Consider the following 26019-nt stretch of genomic DNA (forward strand, 5'->3'; position numbering starts at 1 on the left):
CTGAATCGTCAAGCTTCGCCGCCGATTCTTGCTGAATCGTCGAGCTTCGCCGCAGATAAGGTCTAAATCGGCGAGCTTCGCCGCCGATAAGGTCTGGATCGTCGAGCCTCGCCGCCGATAAGTTCTGGATCGTTGAGCCTCGCCGCCGATAAGTTCTGGATCGTCGACCTTCATCGTCGACCCATCTCGCCCCGTCCTCCATTTCGCCGCCGATCCTCATTCTCATCGCCCACGTCACTGTCCCACACCGCCGACCCATCTCGTCCAGTCCGTCTCACCGCCGACCTGTTCGTGGGTTTCTCTATGGCTGTGTTAGTGTGGTGGTTTTTCTCTGTGATTTGTGTGGATTTTTGGCAGTGGTTGTGGGTGGTTGTTGGCTTGTTAGTTTTTGTTGGACGGTTGTGACGGTTGTGTGCGGTTGATCTTGGTTGGTTGGCAGTGGTGGTGGATCGGTTGTGGTGTTTTTTTTGTTTGGGGAGATGTATTATTTTATTGTAGTAGAAATATTATTTTATTGTGATGTTTATGTTATTTTATTGTGTTGAAAGCTAAAATAGATCCACTGCTGTAGCATGTTTTGTAAAGTGAATAGGTAAAATAAATAAAGTAACTTTTTGTGAAGCTAAATTGCTAAAATTTTAACTCCACTATTGTAGATGCTCTAATAATGTCATCAATAAATTTTGGCCTAATGAGTTTGTCAAGTATTTATATTTTTTTATTTAAGTCATGGTCTTCAACATTTTCTGTACCATTGTCGGGTGTTAAGGACTTCTTAGGCTGCACGGGTAGTGGTAGTGGTGAACTTGTGATTACGAAGTCGGGTAATCAAGTCTTTTCATTCAATCCTGAGAATCAAAATGAGAAAGATCTTCGAATTCAAAATCTTACACCAGTGGAAGGTCTTTATCTGCTGGTTTTCACGGCTAATCTCATAGAGAGCTTAATTCTACACAATGAGTAAACAATAAAGTGGCCATCTTTCGAAATTGACAAGTCAGTATTTATAAATAAGATTGAGTGATTGACATGCCAGTAGCTAGCAGATCAGCCCTGCAGTGCCAGCCACGCGTAATTCAAAACAACAGCTAACTTTTTATCACACAAATTTTCAATACTCATATCAACCGTTAACTCAAATTAAGATTCAGAGCAACGGTTTTGATGAGAGTAAAAATTGATCACTCGTGCTACGTCTGAACACTGAAGACTGATTTCAATGACAGTGTGGCACAAATACAATAACCCAAAATTGAATCAACGGTTGTAAACTTATAATTTTAAATTAAGATGCCATTCTACACCACAACAATTTTAAATTAACCATGAAGTTTTGGAATGGCTGTCTTGTCTCGTTTGAATGGTCTGCCATGTGATGGAAAAAAATTTGCACCCTGTCCTGAATGCCAACTGCCAAGTCTACTTTGAATTGCTCTTCCTAAACACGATTTGCTGTTGTTGTATATATAGATATAAACAATGTGGTTGAAACATGAGTAAGGGTGAAAATTTGCACCCTGTCCTGAATGCCAACTGCCAAGTCTACTTTGAATTGCTCTTCCTAAACACGATTTGCTGTTGTTGTATATATAAACAATGTGGTTGAAACATGACTAATGAAAAAGTTGAGTTTTTAAAAAGTGCATAATGAAAAAGTGATTTTTCAAAAAGCTGAGTGTTTGGTAAAAACTGTTAAAAAGTGCTTTTTAAAAAAGCTGAGTGTTTGGCTAGCATTTATAAAAGTTGCAGTTTAAGAGATAAATTACCAAAAAGGACAATGTATATATAAGGGTGTTTATTTCATACTTAAATCAACTACTTCATATACTTAAATCAATTTTTCTCTTTCTAAAATTTTTTTTTTTTCTCATCAATATTATCTAATAATAACCTACCACTTAAGGTTTATTGTGAAAGTATTGTGAAAATATTGTGATAAAAATTGATATTGATTTTAATTTGAACATACTATTAAAAAAAATTTCTATAAAAATTATTTTTTTCTCACCAATATTAGCTAATAATAACTTACCACTTAAGATTTATTGTGAAAATATTGTGATAAAAATTAATACCGATTAAAATTTGAATGAACTATTAAAATTATTTTTTTCCCTTTCTATAAAAATTATTTTTTTCTCACCAATATTAGCTAATAATAACTTACCACGTAAGATTTATTGTGAAAATATTGTGATAAAAATTAATACCGATTAAAATTTGAATGAACTATTAAAATTATTTTTTTCCCTTTCTATAAAAATTATTTTTTTCTCACCAATATTATCTAATAATAACTTACCACTTAAGATTTATTGTGAAAATATTGTGATAAAAATTAATACCGATTAAAATTTGAATGAACTATTAAAATTATTTTTTTCCCTTTCTATAAAAATTATTTTTTTCTCACCAATATTATCTAATAATAACTTACCACTTAAGATTTATTGTGAAAATATTGTGAAAATATTACGGTAACATTTCTAAATTGTATTTTTCCTTTCTTTCTTTCTTTCTTTCTATCATCCACACGTTTCCTTTTTTTCTTTTTCTTTTTCTTCTCTTGAATTTTCTCCACCACACATGTATCCCATTATCTCCATCCTCTCCTTTTTTTTTTCTCTACACATTCCAGAACTCTCTTGTCTCTCTTTCTCCAGCTCTCCAGCTCTGTTTCTCTACTTTTCTTTTTCTTTTTTCTTTTTTCCTTCCTTTTCTCCTCCACACACGGTATCCTATCTCTACCCCCCTCTTTTGTTTTCTTTTTCTCTGAGAACATTCCAGCAGTCCAGATGGAAGAAGAAGAAGAAGACGAAGAAGAAGAAGAAGAAGAAGAAGAAGAAGAAGAAGACAAACTCTCCACCGATTCATCATCAAGCTCTCATCCTCCTCAAACTCTCACCGATTCAACCATCATCCTTACCGATTCATCATCGTCCTCACCGCCGCTGCCGAAGCTTACGCACCATCGCACCGAAGCTCACGCATCGTCGCCGACCCACGCACCACCGCCGACCCTATTCATCATCTTCCTCACCCATCTTCGAAGCCCAGCTCCATTCATCCGTCATCCTTCGACGATCTGCCTATTTTGCATTTGGGTGTGTGTGTTTGCATATGGGTCTCAATTTGCTTTGTTTACCGATGTGTGTATGTGTTTGCATATGGGTCGCAGAGCAAAGAGATGAGAGGCAAGATAAAATCAAGAGTATTTGTTCTGTTTTGGGTAAAGCAAAGAAAGGGTAAAGTAAGGTCAATTTGGTAAAATCATCTGTGGTCCAACGGCTATCTTCATAACGCCCACTGCGCTTTTCCAAAATGGTCCGAAGCTCCCCATAAATTTTTTGCGCGTTTAGTTCAGTGTAGAGAAACGCGCTTTTTCATTAAAGCCAACTTTTTCAAGTTGCCAAACACGTAAACAGTGTACACTTTTTACAAACGCGCATAAAGGGGCTTAAAAAGTGGAAACAAACGCACACTAAGTAGTTTTTGGAAGGCAAACAAAATGGAGAAATTTTTTAAATAAAATTCAGTTTTAGTGGCCCATTCGTGCAAAAATTAAGCTCTTTCAAGCAAGATGATATTATATTCATGGGGTCTATATATCTTTTCTCTTGCATAAGGGTAGATCCCACCAAAAAAAAAAAGAGAGTAAACCCCCACAAATATGTGTGAGCCACTAAAGCAAGACCTAAGCCCTCTCAAGCGATATGGTATGACACGCATATGATGCAAGGTAAATTTTCTCCTGTAGAGGAAGCCTTGTGTACGTTTGGTTCTAACAGCAGTATTTAAATGCCAACCGACAAATAGAGAGTGCAACTTGGCACTTACTTCAAGATGAGACAAGCCGAATAGACATCCACTGGCTACTTATGCGGCTCAATAAAGCCCCCTCAAAGCATAGCGTAAGGCCCGCTTGAACGAGCCCGGGGAGAAACAATTTCTGTATAATTTTGAAAGAAACTTGTCTCAAACGGCTTGTAAGAGACAAGAGCTGTGAAAGGATTGTTAATTCGTTTGGAAAGAATACTCATACACCCCTTAAACTTCTAATTATTGATCAAAAACAACTAGTAGCCAAAAGACCCTCTATTACTTTTTTATTGGCCAATTTAATTCTTAAATTATTTACAACTGCCAAATTAATACTTGAGTTAATCATACGTTAAAACACTAATGGAGTAAACACACGTCACTCATGTCGCTTTAAAATGCAAACTTAAAAAAAAAAAACCCAAACGTCCAAAACTCAACGGAAAGAGAAGAGAACCAAGTCCGGCAAAGGGAGAGAGAATCCACGCCATTCAGAGCCACTGCCGAGCTTCTCTCTGCCGTCTCACCACCTTTGTCCCGGCGGCGCCTAGGTGGTTCCGCCGCACTGTTCAATCTGGGTATGTCTTCTTTTTCTTCTTTTTCCTTCTTATGTATTGCTATTGAAATCTTGTAAGAACTTTTTTTTTTTTTTAATCTCCATGTGCGAATTTTTATAGTAGAAATTCTTGTTTTGGTTTAATTTTTGGGTTGGGTCTCTGAAATTCTTGGTTTTTTATAATCTCCATTTGCCTTTCACCAACTGTTGCATTTGAGTATGTCATAAAGCTGTTTGATTAAATGTCTGAGAGAGATATGGCTATACAAGGCTTGGAATTTAGGAGTTGCTGAACCTAAAAAGATATCCATGGTGTCAAAGTAGGATTGTCCCTTTTGCTTTCTTGTATCATTTTTTAACCATATGAGGCCTTTGTATGATGGTGTTGGAGGGAATGCTATGTGGGCAGTTATGACTGTTGTCGTTGTTTTTGAATCAACAGTGGGTTAGTACTCGGCACTCTTTTTTTCTTCTTATTTTGACAAATATGGTTTAGTTTATTATAATCACAACGGCTAATTCTACAAACACAAACAACATTATGGCGCAGGTGCTACAAGTGTAAATGTGGACATGATGACTCCTAGCTTTCTACTTATTTCTTTAAGAGTAAAGCATATATAAAACTATATTGATTTTGGGGAACACACTCAAACAGAGGTGGTCAAGTCAAGAAAATGGTAGATTTGTGTCCAATAGCAGCGGGTGGCTCAAGGACTAAAGTAAAAAATAAGTCTGACAAAGCCTTCCAACTATAATCAACATAGTTCAGCCACATGACAGAAATGCACGAGTGAATTGATAAAATAAGATAACATTTGGTTCTAAAATACCAAACCACAGCCTCAGCCCTCAACTATGTCAAATTCTTAAAGGAGAGTATAGTTTCTATGGACATTACCCACAAAAGTCTGAGTTACTAGTTCAACTTTTTTCCTATTCTAGAAGCAAATATGGAAAACTACTGTAAAGAAAAACTATTGGTGTGTACGTTTCATGTTTATAAAGCTATTTTCAATTCAAAAATAATGTTGGCCATAGGCTAAAGATACAATACCTTCAGCTGCTGGAATAGTAAGTCACAACATGTCAAAAAACAGAAAAAGGAAAAGAACAAATAAACAGAAGCATGAGAAAGTACCTCAAGCTTTCTTAATTGAGCTTCTGCTTTTGCATTTTGTAGGTTTACCCAAGCTTGAATCTTTGCTTCTTCTCTTTGATACCTGTAACCCAAAATCAAAATTGGTACCAAGATATTGCATAATACAAGTAAATGTTGCAACTTTACAACCCAATTACCTGAGACAGCACTTACTCTTTTCCTCTGCTATATTGAATTAGCAGCAATCATGCACATGTGCATGTGCAAATTGTTATATTTTTTTCCCACTATTCTCTATATTGTTTTTTTTTTTTTTTTTTTTCCATCTCTTCTATTAATGTTCTTGTTAATTTTGTATTGTAGCCATGGATGAATGTCCACTGTCACTCCCTGGAAATTCACCTTCTATGCCAAATGTACAAGCCCCTCAATCCCAATATGATTCTATTGAGGCTGATGGCCAATCTGAAACTGTTAATGTTCCAATTGATGTGGAGGATGACGAGGATAGCGAAGAACAAATAAGACAACTGATGTATTAGTATTTTGGGAAGAAATATATAATAAGTAGAGAAATTTTCAAAGAAAACACACACCTAAAAGAGACAAATTAATGAATTCTCATACAATATTCATTCTGAATTATGAAATTAAAAGATAAACACTCAAATTGGTCTACCTCCAAGTTATACACTTCTGCTGCGCCCATAAGCTTATTTAGAGATGACTCTGTAATGGTTTGCTCATCTTTGTTTTGTTCTGGAAATTGTTGGCAACCCTTTCCTCGCTTCACAATAGGCAACATAGATGCAGCTTCTTCTGAATCATCCTGTTATGATCAACAGAAAATATTTATGCTTGTGACATGTGACTGTCTATATTCCTGATACAATACTTATTATCCTTTTCTTTTCTTTTGGATAGTGCATCTCTACATGCATGAAATTGATGAGAAGCCAGCAACACTAATGCATATATTGGAAAATCAATCAATAAAAAAGCGAATGAGAACAATCGTACATACTTCTAGATTTAGAAGGCATTTCCGAGAATCAAGTTCTGCCGGAGTAATGTGCCGATATAGAATTCAATATAGTTTGAGTGTGTTCCCCATTTTCTATTGGACACAACTCTACCATTTTCTTGACTTGACCACCTCTGTTTGAGTGTGTTTGCCAAATTCAATATAGTTTTATATACGCTTTACTCTTAAAGAAATAAGTAGAAAGCTAGGAGTTATTATGTCCACATTTACACTTGTAGCACCTGCGCCATAATATTGTTTGTGTTTATAGAATTAGAAGTTGTGATTATAATAAACTAAACCATATTTGTCAAAACAAGAAGAAGAAAAGAGTGCCAAGTACTAACCCACTGTCGATTCAAAAACAACGGCAACAGTCATAACTGCCCAAATAGCATTCCCTCCAACACCATCATACAAAGGCCTCATATGGTAAAACAAAATGATACAAGCAAAAGGGACAATCCTACTTTGACACCATGGATACCTTTTTAGGTTCAGCAACTCGTAAGTTCCAAGCCTTGTATAACCATGTCTCTCTCAAACATCTAATCAAATAGCTTTATGACATACTCAAATACAACAGTTGGTGAAAGGCAAATGGAGATTGTAAAAAACCAAGAATTTCATAGAGACCCAACCCAAAAATTAAACCAAAACAAGAATTTCTACTATAAAAATTTGCACATGGAGATTAAAAAAAAAAAAAGTTCTAACAAGATTTCAATAGCAATACGTAAGAAGGAAAAAGAAGAAGAAGAAGACATACCCAGATTGAACAGTGCGGTGGAACCACCAAGGCGCCGCCAGGACAAGGGCGGCGAGACGACGAATAGAAGCTCGGCAGTGGCTCTGAACGGCGTGGACTCTCTCTCTCTCTCTCTCTGTGTGCCAGACCTGGTTCTCTTCTCCTCTTTCCGTTGCGTTTTGGACGTTTGGGTTTTTTTTTTTCGCATTTTAAAGTCATGTGAGTGACATGTGCTTATTCCGTTAGTGTTTTAACGTGTGACTAACTGAAGTATTGATTTGGCAGTTGTGAATAGTTTAAGGAGTAAATTGGCCAATAAAAAAGTTGAGGGGGTCTTTTGGCCAGTAGTTGAAAGTTTAGGGAGTGTATGAGCATTTTTCCCAACTCTTTGAATCAGCCAAGGTAACTCTCCAGAGGTGCCTATTGAATGATCATACCCCTTAGTTATAAATAGTGTTTTGATATTCAATTTCTTACAAAAACCTTCACCATTACAAAAATTCACAAGAATTTTTCAAAATTGCTACCTGAAAATTTTTTGGCTTAGTTATATCTTGTGAAATTATGTCTGAAAAGTATCATTCCGACATTCAGGCTCAAAACATTAGTAACACTATTAATCTAAAAAAATTAGGAAATTAACTGCCATAGATAATTTTCATTTTCATAACATAAAATATTGGAGTACAAAAAAAAATTGATAATAAAAATTTGAAAAAGCAGTCATGACAATTTTCAACTTAGAAATTGTGATTTTAAATTATGATTTCAGTTTTTTCTCATGCGTAATTGTGTAAATGTGGGGGGTAAAAATGCTTAAATGCACATTTAGGCCTTGGGCCTGGTTTGTTGGTATAACTCTGTTCAATCAGAGTTTTCGAAGCCCACAGGCTAGTTCGCATTACAAGGGGCAGAGGAATTGTCCGAGGAGGAGTATCTCCTCGGACGGGCCCAGTATAGGCCATGAGACGTGCTAAAGGATTTATTAGAGACAGAATTCTGGAAGATCTATTGGGTAAAGGCGTGATCCAAGCACTCGTTAGAAGGAGGAATGTGTGAGAAATATCTGAAGAAAAAAGCTGCTACCACCGCATTAAAGGCCCTGCATCTACCTCCCTGGCCACATTAATGGAGAAATGACATCTGAATAGTAATATTCAGCCTTCCAGCTATTATTTGAAGACTTCAAGAAGATGGTGGATGGGACAAGTATCTAGGAGGAAAATCTGTGCTACACGTGGGAGACAAAGAAGAGAAGAAGAGGGATATGAGAGGACATGAGAGGTATGAAGAAGGAGGCGGAAGAAAAAACTTGAAGACCAATTGTAATCTTTTGCTTAGAAAAAGAAAGGCAATACAAGTGGTCCTCAACTTAGGTCCGATGAGAATTTTTTGTCATATTCATCTATTATTTGCATAGATTGCAGCATTCTAGCCTGTTTATCAACTCTCTAATATCCCTAACCTAGATTTCAAACCTATACTCTACAAATTTCATTGTATAAGACTCTTTGGGCTTGGGTCCATCTAGGGATTGGACCGCGTACAAATTGTGCACTTACAATTGGCGCTGTCTATGGGAATCTAGTGTTGAAGGAATTGGAACATCATGGCAGGCTTAGGTTCGCATCATGCAGAGTCTCAGGGGTCCCAGCACGAAGATCATTTTGAGCGTCTTGAACGTCGGAGGGATCGAGAGGGAAGTGTGCATACAGTACACCCTGATGCAAGCCATTTGCGTGGAGAAAGTAGGGCTACCCATGAGGATGATGCCAAGGCCATGCAGAGGGAGATTGACCACCTTAAGAAAAAGCTACGCCGTGTCAGGCGAAGGCGGGCTTCACCTCCGTCTAATCCTTCCTTTAGGGGGTCCCAGGGAAGCAGTTACAGTCCAAGGTCCAGGACTCCCCCTAGCGAAACCTTCTCTTACGAGAAGGATGAGCTTCCAAGTCGTAAGCATAATAAGTTTCCCTCCAAGGGCTTGGAAAATGATGCTATGAGCCGAGCGTTGCACCAACTTTCCAAGTCACCCTTCTCACGTAGGATTGAGAAAGGAAGGCTCCCACGGCGGTTCACTCAGCCCACCTTCACTGTCTATAATGGCAGGACAGACCTAGTCGAACACATGAGCCATTTTAATCAGAGGATGGCGGTACATTCTCAGAACGAAACCTTGATATGCAAAGTCTTTCCCTCTAGCCTGGGACCTGTTGCTATGAGATGGTTTAACGGACTAAAGCCGGGGTCTGTCAATTCTTGCATGGAACTCACTAGGGCATTCATGTCTCGATTCATTACATGCTGCAGAGTCCCTCGGCCTTTGGACTCATTGTTATCCATGACCATAAGGGAGGGTGAGACTTTGAAAGCGTATTCTGACAGATACTAGGAAATTTTTAATGAAATTGACGGTGATTTTGACGAAGTGGAAATTAACACTTTCAAAGTGGGCCTCTCAACTGACCACGATTTAAGGAAATCTCTGACCAAAAAGCCCGTGCGAACTGTACGTCGTCTCATGGATCGCATCGACGAGTATAAGAGGGAGGAAGATCAACAACAAGGTAAAGGTAAGGCGAAGGTTATCCCTCAGGAGAGAAGGGATTTCAAGTCGGACAGGTACCATAATAATAAGCTGAGGAGAGATTTCTCTGGGCAATTTGGTCCAGCCACTCCTCAAGTAGTTAACACTGTATTCCAAGAACCAGTGCACCAATTGCTGGAGAAAGTCCGCAAGGAACCATACTTTAAGTGGCCTAGTAAGATGGCGGGGGACCCTACGAAACGAAATCAGAACCTTTTTTGCTAGTATCATCAGGATGTGAGTCATACTACTAAGGATTGTCGGACCCTTTAGAACCATTTAGAGCAGCTTGTTAGTGAGGGAAAATTGAAGCAGCACCTGTATCAACCCAACGGACAAGGAAATCATTCGGGTTCAAATAATCAGAAGAACAACTCATCTCGGCCACCCTTGGGAACGATTAATGTCATCTTCGCTGCACCTGGCAAGACCAGTTCCTGTCCTACAAGGGTGATGGCGGTGTCACATTCCCAAGCCAAGGAGTTTGGCTCGAGGCCGAAGAGGATCAAGGGGAGTACGCCTATTTTGGGATTCCCTGATGAGGATAAGGTTGGGACTATTCAATCGCATGACGATGCCCTGGTGGTCACATTGAGGATAGGGAATTATGACGTCAAGAGGGTGATGGTCGATCAAGGTAGCGATGCGGATATTATGTACCCTGACTTATTAAAGGGGATTAAGTTAGATCTGGAGGATCTCACTCCCTATGATTCGTCGTTGATAAGCTTTGAAGGGAAAGCTGTCATACCAAAGGGACAAATTCATTTTCCCGTACAATCGGGCCCGAAAACAGTCGATGTAGATTTCATTATGGTTAACGCATATTCTCCATACATGGCCATCGTCGCAAGGCCTTGGCTGCATGCTTTGGGTGTTGTCTCTTCGACTTTACATGTTAAAGTAAAATTTCCCTAGGGTGGATTGATTGAAAAAATTCTTGGGAGCCAATCAGTAGCAAGGCAATGCATATTGGCCGCAGTGCTGCATTAAGCCAAATCAGAATCCTTGACCTCGGCTGTGGAAGACTTATAGCAATTAACAACTCTGGATGCGCCCGGTGCGGTGATAGTAGAGGAGGCCACGTGTGAAGAGTTGGAAAGATTTCTCATAAATGATGACCCCGAAAGGTTCTTTCAAGTCGGGATACTGCTACCACACCAAGAGAAGATGGAATTGGTGATGTTTTTGAAAAACAATATCGATATTTTTGCATGGGATCCCTATGAGGTTCCAGGGGTTGACCCAAGTTTCATTTGCTATCATTTGAATGTCAATCCTGCCGTTATTCCCAGGAGGCAACCACCTCGACGTTCTTCGAAAGAACATGCCGAGGCCGTCAAGGAAGAGGTGCTCAAGCTCAAAAGGGTTGGGGTTATTAAAGAAGTATTCTACCTAGAATGGTTGGCGCACACTGTCGTAGTAAAAAAGAAGAGCGGAAAGTGGAAAGTATGTGTGGACTTCACAGACCTGAACAAAGTCTGCCCAAAAGACTCATTCCCGATGCCTCGCATCGATCAGCTAGTGGATGCTACGGTTGGGCATCCTCGGATGAGTTTTTTGAATGCCTTCCAAGGTTATCACCAAATACCTTTAGCGTTGGGTGATCAAGAGAAGACTGCCTTCATTACTCCTACAGGGAATTATCACTATAAAGTGATGCCATTCAGTTTGAAACATGCAGGGGCTACTTACCAAAGGATGATGACCAGGATGTTCGAATTGCAGCTTGGAAATACCGTTGAGGTATATGTGGATGATATGGTAGTGAAGAGTAAGACAATACCTATGCATGTGAAAGATTTGGACGACACCTTTCAAACACTTAGGAACTACAAGTTGCGCCTTAATGCCTCAAAGTGTTCTTTTGGGGTAGGCTCTAGAAAGTTCCTAGGCTACATGGTGACTCATAGAGGTAAATTCAGTATAGGTCAGAGCCATTCAGGGCTTGCAACCACCTCGGAATCCAAAGGAAGTTCAGAAATTAACCGGGATGACTGTTGCTCTCAGCAGGTTTATTTCTCGGTCTGCTGATAGATGTAAACCTTTTTTCCAATTGTTAAATAAGTGGAAAGGATTCCAATGGTCTGAGGAGTGCGCTTTAGCTTTTTAGCAACTTAAGGAATATCTTTCCCAACCACCCATCATGTCTTGGCCGGAGGTCGATGAAATCCTGTTTGCATACCTAGCTGTAGCTATCAATGTAGTTAGCTTAGTTCTGATAAGGGACGACGGTGGAGTACAAAGACCGATTTATTATGTTAGAAAATCTTTGAATGAAGCTGAGATGCGTTATTTGCCTTTGGAGAAGGCAATTCTGGCCATAGTCCATGCTACATGAAAGCTTCCTCACTATTTCCAATCCCACACCGTCGTGGTTTTGACTCAACTGCTTCTCAAGTCAGTATTGCGAAGTGTTGACTACTCGGGGAGGGTAGCCAAATGGGGAACTATTCTAGGAGCTTTCGATATCAAATATATGTTGCACACCTGGGTGAAGGGCCAGGTTCTCACTGATTTAGTGGCATAGTTCGCTGAACCATTGTTAGAAGAAACTGCAAAGGAATCGCACATGGATGAAAAATCAGTTGGCATGACCACATGCGAAAGGCGTCCAGTTTGGAAAGCTTATGTTGATGGGGCAGCAAACCAGAGGGGATCAGGCGTTGGACTTGTTTTGGTATCCCCTGAGGGAATTACCTTTGATAAATCATTGAGATTAGTGTTCTCGGCCACTAATAACGAGGTTGAGTACGAAGCTGTCTTAGTCGGTATGGATATGGTTCGGAGAATGGGGGGAAAGGCAGTTCATATGTCCTTGGATTCTCAATTAGTTGTGGGCCAAGTGACGGGGACCATGGAGGCTAGGGATCTAAGAATGCAAGAGCACCTGATCCAGGTCAAATGTTTACAATCCAAGTTTGATTCTTTCATCCTTTCACATGTTTCTAGAAGTGGAAACACGCATGTGGACTTGTTGGCCACTTTGGCGATGTCCTCGGCTCAATGTCTGCCTAGGATTATCCTCATCGAAGACTTGCTAAAACCGACTTTAACCACCGCAAGTGTCATCCGTATCCATCTGATAAGATTCGGACCTAGCTGGATGGACCCGTAGTTTCTTTTTTAAAAAGCGATGTTCTGCCCGAGGAGAAGTCTAAAGCAGATAAAATTCATCGAAAGGCACCTCGATTCTGGTTGTCTGAGGATCAGAAGCTGTATAAACGCTCTTTTTCCGAACCATACCTACTATGTATACACCTTGAAGCGACGGAGGCACTTTTGGAAGAATTGCACGAAAGAATTTGTGGAAGTCACACTAGGGGGAGATCCTTAGCCCATAGAGCTTTGACTCAAATATATTGGTGGCCCACTATGCATAGAAAAACTCAGGACTACACAAGAAATTGTAACCAATGCCAGAGGTTTGCTCCTAATATTCATCAGCCTGGTGGTGTTCTTAATTTTTTGTCTAGTCCTTGGCCATTCGCTTAATGGGGACTGGATATAGTTGGGCCTTTTCCAAGGGCTGTGGGAAACAAAAGGTGGCTACTCGTGGGAACTGATTACTTCACCAAGTGGGTTGAAGCTGAGCCCTTATCAAATATTAGGGATGTGGACACCAAGAAATTTATTTGGAAGAACATTATCACTAGATTTAGGGTACCTCACACACTTATTTCAAATAATGGCGTGCAATTTGATTAAAAGAGCTTTCAGGAAATATTGTAATGACTTGGGCATCACAAATAGATACTCCACTCCAGCTTATCCTCAGGAAAATGGTCAGGCCGAGGCCGTTAACAAAGTTATAGTCGATGGACTTAAGAAGAGGCTGGATGACGCAAAGGGTAGATGGGTAGAGCAATTGCTACACATTTTGTGGACATATCGGACTACGCCACGAAGATTCACTGGAAAAACGCCCTTCTCCATGACTTACGGGGCTGAGGTGGTGACACCTTTGGAATCTGGGTTTCCCACATTAAGGACGAGTTCTTTTAGCCCAGGAAATAACGATGGCCTCCTGGAGAAAAGCTTGGATCTGGTTAAGGAACGGCGATAGGCTGCCATGGTTCAACTGGCTTATTACCAACAGAAGCTCAAACGAGGATATGATGCTCATGTGAGGCTAAGACCACTAGCGCCTAGGGATTTGGTGTTGAGGAAAGTCATGGGTACTTTAAAAAATCCAACGTGGGGAAAGCTAGCACCAACTTGGGAAGGACCATACCGAATCATTTCTGTAGCGGGCATAGGGTCATATCGCTTAGCTAATCTAGATGAAAAAATTGTACAACGCCCTTGGAATGTAAATAACCTACGAAGGTATTATTATTATTAATGAAAAGCACTTTTGTCGTTCGTTGTTAAAATTATCATTATGTAACAGTTTGATTTACTTATTATATATATATCAAACAAAAACTTGGTCATGCATGGTCCTCGGACCACATACCTCGTAGAAATTGATATCTTATTAATTGTTAAACAGAACCTTAGTTATGTCGGGTCCTCAGACCTTCTACTTTGGAGAAATTAACATTTCAATTCGCTATTTCAAAATATCAAACAGAAACTTGGTCACGCATGGTCCTCAGACCACATACCTCGTGGAAATTGATATCTTATTGATTGTTGAATAGAACCTTAGTTATGTCCGGTCCTCGGACCGTCTACTTTGGGGAAATTAACATTTCAATTCGCTATTTCTAAATATCAAACAGAAACTTGGTCATGCATGGTCCTCGGACCACATACCTCGTGGAAATTGATATCTTATTGATTGTTAAACAGAACCTTAGTTATATCGAGTCCTCGGACCTTCTACTTTGAAAAAATTAACATTTCAATTCGCTATTTCTAAATATCAAATAGAAACTTGGTCATGCATGGTCCTCGGACCACATACCTCATGGAAATTGGTATCTTATTGATTGTTAAATAGAACCTTAGTTATGTCGAATCCTCGGATCTTCTACTTTGGAGAAATTAACATTTCAATTCGTTATTTCTAAATATCAAACAAAAACTTGGTCATGCATGGTCCTCAGACCATATACCTCATGAAAATTGGTATCTTATTGATTGTTAAACAGAACTTTAGTTATGTCGGGTCCTCGGACCTTCGATTTTAGGGAAATTAACATTTCAATTCGCTATTTCTAAATATCAAATAGAAACTTGGTCATGCGTGGTCCTCAGACCACATACCTCATGGAAATTGATATACTATAGACTGTTAAACAGAACCTTAGTTACGTCGGGTCCTCGGACCCTCTACTTCAGGGAAATTAGCAGAAACCGTGGCTCATGAGTGTTAGTGTGTTGATGAGCCACAGTAAGTTTGATGGATTGCTTTATGCCCGAAACTAAATGCTAAGTTCAGTTTTAGTTTGTGTATTGTTGTATTACATATATTATGGTTTTGAGGCATAATTTACATATATACACTAAGTGTATGTACTTTTATTTAAAGTTACTGCTAATCGAAATGTTGTAAATACTTTACTATGTATTAAGGCGTGGAGTTAATTGTTCCACTCATGTAATTTTACACTAAGGAGAAGCGAATTAGTATTTTTGTACTGAAGGTTGGAAGTCAGTTGAAGATCAAACCTTTCAAATTTCTCATTAATTTTGTCAAGATATACACTGGAAATGAAAGCCCGAATACAAAAATTATTACATGAGAAAAGGGGAGGGAGTCCTAACTGGCCTAGGTCTTAAACCTTGGTGGGGGGTCCTGCTTGGATATGCCGGCAGCCCCTTTTGCATTGTTGTCCTCCTCTGTTTGTTTTAGCTCCGCTTCGAATGAGGTCTAGACTTATTTCCCTTTGTTTTTTGCCACTGGTGGAGGAACATTGGGCTCGGCATTCTTGCTCGAAGGCTTCTCGGCTTCATCGCCTTGTTCCTTCTCTTTGTCAGAACCAGCAGGTTCTTTAGGAGTTGGAATGGGCTTTGGAATCATGGATGGATGCGTTGAAGGCGCTGTCTCGTGGGTAGGTGCAACATGAGGAAGCTCTTCGAGCACTTGGATGTCCTGAGGAAGCCAAATGTTCTCAGGTTTTTCTCAACTCGGAAGTCGTGGGAATCCCTGCCACATTCAGAGTTTCTGCCCACACTTGTTGGCAGTACTCTCTGCATAGCTCTACGAACTCCTCTATTAGTTGATTTTCTGTTGCCTCAACCCCTTCTTTGTAAGCAGCCTTCTTGGCAACCTCCACGTTTTCCTTGAGGGTACAAGCCTCTTCCCTCACTAGAGCAAGCTCCTTCTTCAGGTCAGAGTTTTCTTGTTGGGCTTTAGACAAGTCCTCGTCCTTTTGACGCAGAAGTTTGGGTTGCCCCTCCACCTGAGTTTTCATTGTTTTAAGGCTAGCCTCAACACCATCTCTCTCCCTCTTCTCCTCTGTCAGTTGCTTGGTTAGGTTCTTGTTCTCCGCAAGGGTTTGGCCTAAGGCCTTTTTAGTCTCCAGTCTGGCCTCAAGTTCAACTGTAGCATTTTTCCGAGAGTCTTCCACCCACCTTTCCACAACAAAGACTTCTTGTATGGCCTGCATTAAAGTATTAAGCAAATGCATTATTGTTCAAACGAATCCAAGGTTCGTATGAACGATTTTTTGCTAAAACGTGATGAAAGCAGTAAGGTGAGAGTAAACACGAGACACTCACCAAAGCCAAGTCCCTTTTGAGAGAGAGAAAAAGATGTGGTTGAGTCATCTTGTCTAGGGCATCCATGTCCTTTGGTAGGAGAAGAGGCCGTTCCAAAGCCTCAGCCAGGTGATGAGCATGTCCTTGCTGGAAAGCCCTGATGTTGGATTGGCAGGAGATTAGGGCCCCATCTAGCTTCAGTTCAGGAAGGTCACAGTTCTACCTACTCTCTACTAAAGAGGCACGCCCCTTACCTTTGCCAACTTTCTGTTGTTGTTGTTGTTGCTGCTTTAGTTTCTTCTGCCTCTCCATATCTGCCTCTTCGGCCTCGTTTTTCCTCTTCTTCTTAGGCTCCAGAATGGGAATCTTAGGATCAGAAGGAGGAGGGGGTGGTGGCAGAGGGGGAGGGATCTGTGACTCAACCGCGCCCTTTTTAGAGGCTTTCGTGCCCCTCTTAGACATCAGCTTCCTAAGAGTAGACATGTCGTCTTCCTCGGAGCTAGAGTTGGGTTGTGCTATTATTAAACCCTTTATGCCAAAATTTTCTGCAGGTACGTGCTCTTCGTCCAAGAGGATGACGAGTTAATCCTCTCGAGGTCTCTCAGCTTCTTTAAGGCGAAACTGTTCAATTTCCTCGTCAAGCGATCGTTGCGAAGATGACAATTCTTCTCGGATGGCTGTCGTCTAGGAATGCGCTGAAAGTGGAACTGTAGCAATGGGGCGAAGGAATACAATATGATGGAGGGGTCGTTTGGGAGTTCGTGGTCAGAAAGGAAGCCTCATCGTGAAATATATATCCTTTTGCGTCGTTGGTCTCCTACGGTGATCGCGTTGTCAATCTCTTGGAAATTGTCTGATAAAGGATCGTATCCTAATATCAGGTGGGCTGCTCTCACTTGTAGGTCTTCACTAACAAACACTTCGGATCGAAGAATGCGATTGAGGTCCACGACGCTACAAAGGCTTAGATGCGGCCGTACGTGTTGTTTATCTGTGAAACACATCCCAGAAGGTGAGCATGGTTAGATCAAAAATGAATATCAAAGAAAGGTGTAGTAATACGCAATGTAACCAAAAACGGCAAAATTAATGGGACTAAGTCACAGGTTAGGGAATCTAACTCCTATGAAGTCACACCTGGGTCTCCCTATTCGACTGGGCAATGAGGACTATCAGACCAGTTTCCCAAGGCGATGAGATAGTCGTCTTTCATGCCTTTGTTGGATTTGGGAAGACAGGATATGAGCCTAACAATGTTAGATCTGGATTTAAGGTAATATCCTACGCCTTTAAGTTTATGGCACTCGTACATGTAAACGAAGTCCTGCCATGTGAGGTTCAGACCCATTTGTTCATTTAAAGCGTTGAGACAACCTAAGACTCTAAACACATTTGGTATGCACTGATCTGGGCATAACCTATGGTTACGTAGGTATTCACTGGTTACGTTTCTCATGGGAAGGGTCATCCCACCTTCTAGGAATGCAATGAGGGGGATGATAACTTATCCCTCTCTTCTAGCGTTACCTATGGCTTCTACTGGGCAATATCTCAAGCCTACGTCTTGGGGAATATGATATTTGGCACGGAAACCTTTCCATACCGGCGTCGGTATCTACTAAACACTTAAATCTACCCATTTGGTAGGAGTGAGAATGAAAGTTTAGAGAAGGGGAGGGGTCTAGTTGGTGGCCGAGGACAGAAGCCGAGGAGAAATGAGTAAAGGAAGTTGAGAACTTACGGGAAATAGTTAGGCGATTCTTCACGAGCTTCTTGAGAGGAAAGAGAGTGAGTAACTCTTAGACTTGATTGACTTCTAAAAGGATGGATGGAGATTCGGTTTCCTAGGCGTTTTGGCGTGTGGGAGGCGGCCTCGAATCAGATTTATCTCGCCCAGATTTTTAGAGCGAACCCGAACCGTTGGATGCATATCTCACTGTTGAACGTGGGGAACAAGACGTAACTTGCAGTCATTAATGTGAGTGTTTCGGGCTTCGAAGCGTCATGGGCGGTTTTAAAGGAACGAAAGGACCCTTACACGTGTCGCGGTGTGCAAAGTGTGTGGAGGGTGCGCTGTTGGTTCAAAACCCCATTTCTCTCCTTAGATGGGGGGAAAATGAAGTTTTGAGGGGCTATTGTGGGGGGTAAAAATTCTTAAATGCACATTTGGGCCTTAGGCCTAGTTTGTTGGTATAAGTCTGTTCAATCAGAGTCTTCGAGGCCCACAGACCAGTTCGCACTATAAGGGGCAGAGGAATTGTTCGAGGAGGAGTATCTCCTCGGACGGGCCCAGTATAGGCCATAGGACATGCTAAAGGATTTATTAGAGACAGAATTCTGGAAGCTCTGTTAGGTAAAGGTGTGATCCAAGCACTCGTTAGAAGAAGGAACGTGTGAGAAATATCTAAGGAAAAAATCTGCTACCACCGCATTAAAGGCCCTACATCTACCTCCCTGGCCGCATTAATGGAGAAATGACCTCTGAACAGTAATATTCAGTCTTTCAGCTATTATTTGAAGACTTCAAGAAGGTGGTGGATGGAACAAGTATCTAGGAGGAAAATCTATGCTACACGTGGGAGAGAAAGAAGAGAAGAAGAGGGATATAAGAGGACAGGAGAGGTATGAAGAAGGAAGCGGAAGAAAAAACTTGAAGACCAATTGTAATCTTTTGCTTAGAGAAAGAAAGGCAATACAAGTGGTCCTTGGCTTACGTCCGAGGAGAGTTTTTTGTCATATTCATCTATTATTTGCATAGATTGCGGCACTCTAGACTGTTTATCAACTCTCCAATATCCCTAACCTAGATTTCAAACTCATACTCTACAAATTTCATTGTATAAGACTCTTTGGGCCTGGGTCTATCTAGTGATTGGACCAGGTACAAATTGTGCGCTTACAGTAAATATGTGTGAAACAGAGTGCTTATAATAAACTCTACTCATAAAATAAAAATATTTCTAGATAAGAAGGGTAAGGGTCCGATTTTCCATAATGTATGGTAAGGGGAAAAACGAGAGATTAATGTCTGCAATGCGTTGGGGAATAAAGTTTTAAATAATAATCACATGCATGCCATAAGGGTGAGGTTACTGCAATCTCATCAGTATGTTGAGTGAGATCATTCCATGCAAAATTTGTCCCAACTGATCACAATATGATCACACAAAATAAAATCACAATGGAAACAGCAGTATTGGAGAACAAAAAAAGGCTACATTCAATAAGTTTTCGTGGACTTAACGAACATGCTGTTAAATTGTGGCAACAACAGCTTATACTGCGTCAAGCTGTTATTCTGTCTACTTTAGAGAGAGAATTTTTTTTCTTTTCAAAGTACATTGACATAATATTCTCTCATATTCATTTATTATGGACATGTAATGAATGTCAGAGAAGAGAATATTTAATACATAAAAAATATTTAATAATTAGTATATTTAGTTGTGTTAAGCAGTTTCAAAACCATACAATTGGCAATATGGCATGAATAAAGCAACAATAAATCTTTAGGATGATGTACATGGTTAGAAATTTTTTATCTTTTGTCTTTTGGGTAAATTATCATTTTCATTCCTAAATTTTTAAAAAGTTTGTTTTTTTCCCCTAAATTTTCAAAACTTTGTTTTTCGTCTCTCAACTTTACAAAACGTTTTACTTTTTAACATTCCATCTAAGTCCATTAATTTATGTCTTATGTTGCTAATGGAATGCTAACATGGTATTCGACTTAGACTAAACCATTTTATTTAAAAATATATACGGACACATAGCTCATTATGATTCGCACACAAAACAATAATTTTTTGAAAGGATAAAAATATCCCTCACTCCCTCAATTGACACAACCTGATAAAAATCCAAATCGCTAGTCTTTGTTAATCAAAATCCCCAAACCTAAAACCCCAAGCCCAACCGGGAAATCCATACTAGCAACCCCAACCGTTCAATAGCAGCCTCCAAATGCTTGAGTCAAGGAGATGAAATAGGGCACCTAGGTTTCGATTTTGCCCAACAGACAAGGAGCTTGTACTATGCTATTTGAAGAGGAGGATTTATCAAACAAATGCTTAAGCTTGATATCATCTTTAATCTGTGTACAAATGGGACCTTGAAGAATTGCCTAAAACTAACGCCTCTTTGTTTTTGTTTTTGGGAAACATTGACTTGGTTTGTTTAGTTGTTTGATGGGTTTGAAGTCAGACCTTTGTTTGATTATTGATTATGTTCGGAAGTAGTCTGGATTTGATTAAAAATTGAATCTTTGTTAATAATTCTTGTAAAATTTGTTTGTGTGCTTAGAATTTTATCTGGGTTTTGGATGAAGTTTGGTTTTTGTTGGGTTTAATTAAAAATCAAATCTTTGTTAAGAATTCTTGTAAGTTTTGTCTGCTTGCCTAGGATTTTATCTAGGTTTAGGATGAAGTTTGGTTTTTTGTTGGGTTTGATACGAACTGGTTGATGGCAGAATAATTTGTTTTTTCGCATTTAAAATAGTTGAAGAGTAAGGCCTTTTTCTTTTTCAATGGTTCAACCTAGTCCTAGCCAAAATAACACTTAAGTTCCTACACTAAATCTGATTGATTAATATTTGTTATACATTAATTATTTGGATTTGGATTGGTAGATTTACGGTTACACCATAGATTAATTATGATGCATGTAGTCCGACTTATGTCTCAAAGTATGTTATCTAACTTTTTTTTTTCTTTTTCGGCTGGGGAATTTGAATTTGAATCTAGGTACTTCCTAATACGAGAATCAAGTATTACCACTGAATTATAAGTATCTTGACCCTTGATAGTAGGTTATTTAACATATGATATATCAAAAAACTAACCGTAAATGTGGTAATATGTTTATTACATTCTTAACCATCGTATAATAATCCATTAGCTATTAGGCTTTTTTTTTTTTTTTATACAAGATAGAATTTCTACTATAGCCTAATCTAAGTGTATGTGTATGTGAAGTTCCCTCTTGGAGATTTGAACCCCGGCCCTTGTCCCCAACACCCCACAAGCATTTATACTTGTAGAGTGACTATCGCACTAAGAGTGTGCGGTGATTACTCGCTATATTAATATTTAATCATATGCTCCATGCATTTATTTGTACTATTATTATAGTATCATATACCAAACCCACTAATTCCCAAGAAATAGCTAGATCCATCACAAATTTTGGAAGCACATAGTAGAGCACGATCATCAAGTTTATGACCATCTTAAAATTTAGGTCTCTCATATTCAACATCAATGCCATACTTTGTATGAAGCATCTCCTTCAAGTAGCCAACGTTAAGCTATACAGCTGATCGAAACTTGAATTACTGAACTAAGTTGGAGCTTGGCTCCAGGAGGAATTTGATAATCCTTTACAGTCAATTCATCTTATAGCAACTGTTCATTATAGGCTAGGTCTAGCATAACCCATGGGACATAAACTTTTTTCTCGACCTTCAGTTTTATGTTAACGATTTTTGCATTACTTGGAATTTCATCAAGATAGCAGAATTCTCCATATAAAACATTGATTACCATAGTCTGCAAAACACCAACCAATTCATTTTTTAGTATATATAATTAATAATAGCATAAGATTTTAAAAAACACACTTTAAAGCATGAAAAATTCAAGCACAGAGAGTAATAGTAAATAAATAACAAAATAAAATGAAATTTAACTATCACACATATTTATCATAACAAGAAGTTTATAGAGGGCAAAAATGCATACTGGCCGAGAAATTTGAAGGTGAGAATCCGGAAGAGAAGTCTAGATATGTGAAGTTGGTTTGACCTCAAATTTAACCAGAGAAATATAAGATACAATTAATATGCCAAGTCTCAATATGGTGGAAAATGCTATCGTTTTATTATCAAAATAAAATTGTGGAGAATGCAGATTTGTTGTTAGCTTTTAAACACACTGTACAGGCACCTCCCTCCTTCAAGCTCACTTACTAAGAGGCCCAGGGAGGTAGTAACATGCATAAGGGCCTTGCGCCGACTACGTGTAAAAACGTTTACGGAACGGCCGGCAGTCGGGGAGTCATACCCCCCCCCCCCCGACATATATGTCATCCGAGCAGGGTGGGCTTGGGAAGCACGACGTCACTCATGGGATGTCGTTGCCGATCATACTGCCTACTAGCAAAGCAAGTCCCAATGCCACTACCATCTACTCCCACCCATCACCAAACATCCACTCAGGTGAAATGGTATTGGGCCTCCCTTTCGTCACCTAGGGACTGCCCAGCCGAGCATCAAGTCTAGTGGTGGAGCTAGTTCCAATGCCATTGCTACCCTCCCCCACTCACAACTGAACACCCACTTAGGAGAGACAGCATTGGACCTTTCCTTCCACCCACCAGGAGCATGATTATGACCTTTCCCACCTATTCTAGCTACAAATAGGCAAGGAAGGCTCAGTTGTAGTGGTTGGAAAATCCGGAGAAGTGAGATTGGAGCGAGAGATCATCATGAAAGAGGAGGGAGAACGACGAAGACAACTAGGGAAATTGGGGTATCGTGTCTGCCAAGCATAGCATCACCCATTGTAGGAAACTTAAAAGCCCATCATACAAATAGATTGTGAGCCCAAACACCTCTCAGGACCAAAAGCCACATTTGGGTACACACAATTGGTGTCGTCTATGGGGAACTCCTACGTAGCTGTGATACTATCTAGGCACGCACGGGAGGATGTCTGGAAGTAGACAGGGGAGCCATGAGGAAAGCGGCTCTAGAGGCTCGTCACAGGGTACCACTTGGCGAGAAAGGAGGCAAAAGAGGCAGGAGGACCGAGGACATGAGCTAGCAGTGGAATATGAACCTAGAAAAGGGTCGTACCAAACCCTTCAGACAGTATCTGACGCTTCAGGCCGCAGTCGACTCGACTGAAGAGACTTGGAGCTTGAGCAGAGGGATCAAGAACTCGAGCGCCTACGTAGGGCGGTGAGGGATTTGGAGTTGCAAGCACGGGGAAGACGCGGGAGGAGAGACCATGAAGAGTGTAGGGAAAGATCAGCTAGTGTGGGGAATCACCGTGCGAAAGGGTCACATCGATCCGGATCTCATCGACACCGAGACCGTTTGCGAGAATATGCAGACCATGAATTGATTTCTCTGGATGTGGGAAGGCCTCAAAATGTGGCCATGGATGCCATGAGCCGGGCATTGTGCCAAGCCACTCAATCCGCATTCTCAAGAGACATCGAGAACGCACCTATGCCGAGTGGGTTCACACGGCCGCCGTTCAATTCTTACACTGGAAAGACAGACTCGGTGGAACACGTAAGCCACTATATTCAAATGATGTCTTTACACGCCCATAATAACGCGTTGATGTGTAAGGTTTTCCCCTCGAGCCTCGGCCCTACTGCTTTGAGGTGGTTCAACAGGTTGAAGAAAGGTTCGATGCATAGTTTCTTGGAACTGATCCAGGAGTTTGGAGTGTGGTTCATGACGTGAATCCGGGTTCCGTAGCCCGTAGATGCGCTACTGTCAATGAAAATGGGGGCTGGGGAGACCCTTCACAATTATGCCAATCGATATTGGGAGTTGTACAATGAGATTGGTTAGGGCAACAAAAAGACCGTGGCAAGCACCTTCTGGATGGGGTTACCCGAAGAGTTCGGGCTGAGGGAGTCATTGACCCTGAGGCCTCTTGAGGATATAAGGCAGTTGATGAGGCGGATCGAGGAGTACAAATGCTTGGAAGATGATCGGCTACAGAGCAAGGGGAAGGCCCCGATCATCAATTACCTGCGGAATACTGGCTTCAACCTCAGATACAGGAAGGATTTAAGAATTCAAGAGCCCGGTGCAACGGTTAAGGGAGTCAATACGGTGTTCAAGGAGCCCGTGCACAGGATCGTTGAGAGGATAAAAAATGAGTCGTATTTTAAGTGGCCGAACATGATGGCAAGCGACCCATCAAGAAGAAACCAAAATTTGTATTGCACCTACCACAGTGATAAAAGGCATACCACCGAGCAATGCAGAGTATTGAAGGATCACTTGGAGCAGTTGGTCAAGGCAAGACATTTGAAGGAGTTTCTAACGGGGACCGGGCAAGAGGGTCAGCAATGACAAAACCTTCCCGTACCCCCTCTGAGGGTAATAGAGGTCATTCATGCAGTACCAAAGGGTATTCGGGCATCCACAACAAAGGGGGTATTGGCCGTAGTATCGGCGAGAGGTCGCGCCACCAAGCAACCCCCGGGGAAGAAGCCAAAGTACTCCAGACAACCCATATCTTTTGACGACGACGACCTAGAGGGCACCACTCAACCGCACCACGACGCTTTAATAGTCATGGCCCATGTGAGGGGCTTCATAATGAAGAGAGTAATGATAGACCAAGGGAATAGAGCAGATGTAATGTACTCGGACTTGTACAGAGGGCTCAGCCTGAAAAGGGGGGATTTGTCTAGGTATGACACACCACTGATGGGATTCGATGGGCACATAGTGACACCAGAGGGGCAAATTTCACTACCAGTCAGCATGGGGGGTAAAGAGGTGATTGTGACATCCATAGTGGTTGCTTCTTTCTCACTGTATACGGCAATCCTCGGAAGGCCGTGGATTCATGACATGGGAGCTATACCGTCCACATTGCACGTCAAAGTTAAGTTTCGAACCGAAGAGGGAATTATAGTGGTAAAGGGTGATCAGCAAGCGACCTGGCAATGCTTAGTAGCCGCGGCCGACAAACCAACCAAGCAAACGGAATCAACTAAGAAAGCTCCCTTATAGCAATTAGAGCAGCCCCAGATGGAGAGGACTGTTGTCCCTGAAGATTTGGTGAGGGTAAAAATCTTGCCGGGAGTTGAAAGGAGTTTCCTAATAGGGGCAGGCTTGAATGAAGGGGATAGGGTGGAGTTGTTGCTTTTTCTTATATGAAACGTGGATGTGTTTGCTTGGAACCCATATAAGGTGCCCGACGTAGACCCTGAATTTATAGTTCACAAACTGAATGTGGACCCGTTATGCCCTCCTAGGAAGCAAAGGCCAAGAAAGTTTGCAAAAGAGCATGTGGAGGCCATCAAATAGGAGGTTGGAAAGCTCAAAGAGGTGGGGGCCATAAAGGAAACGTTCTTTCCCGAGTAGCTCACGAACACGGTGGTCATAAAGAAGAAGTCTGGGAAGTGGAGGGTTTGCGTTGATTTCACCGAACCTAAACCGAGCATGCCCAAAAGACCCGTTCCCGATGCCAAAAATCGATCAGTTAATGGACTCTACATATGGGCACTCGAGAATGAGCTTCCTCGACGCTTTCCAAGGATATCACTAGATCACCTTGGCCACCAAGGATCAGGAGAAAACGGCATTCATAACACCCGATGCAAACTATCACTACATCGTAATGCCATTCGGACTGAAGAATGCAGGTGCCACTTATCAACAAATAATGACGAGGATGTTTCGGGATAAGATTGGGCGTATAGTTGAGGTATACATTGACGACATGGTGATAAAGAGCAAGCAAGAAGGGCAGCACATTGACAACCTTAAAGAGGTGTTCGA

The 26019-nt window shown here is 40.8% G+C and overlaps 1 protein-coding gene and 1 long non-coding RNA gene across 2 annotated transcripts; both read left to right on the plus strand.

Annotated features, from left to right (window-relative positions):
• Positions 1–3924: 3924 nt before the first annotated feature.
• Positions 3925–6170, plus strand: LOC142637277 (uncharacterized). Its single transcript, XR_012844589.1, has 2 exons — positions 3925–4397; positions 5841–6170. It is a non-coding gene; the product is annotated as an uncharacterized LOC142637277 (long non-coding RNA).
• Positions 6171–24102: 17932 nt separating this feature from the next.
• On the plus strand, positions 24103–25248 carry LOC142635703 (uncharacterized). The gene is made up of 2 exons (XM_075809822.1): positions 24103–24568; positions 24629–25248. Exons 1-2 carry the CDS (start codon positions 24103–24105, stop codon positions 25246–25248), a joined length of 1086 nt encoding a protein of 361 aa, XP_075665937.1.
• Positions 25249–26019: the final 771 nt, after the last annotated feature.

The sequence above is a fragment of the Castanea sativa genome, chromosome 5, assembly GCF_040712315.1.
Source record: "Castanea sativa cultivar Marrone di Chiusa Pesio chromosome 5, ASM4071231v1".
In the NCBI taxonomy this organism is placed as follows: Eukaryota; Viridiplantae; Streptophyta; class Magnoliopsida; order Fagales; family Fagaceae; genus Castanea; species Castanea sativa.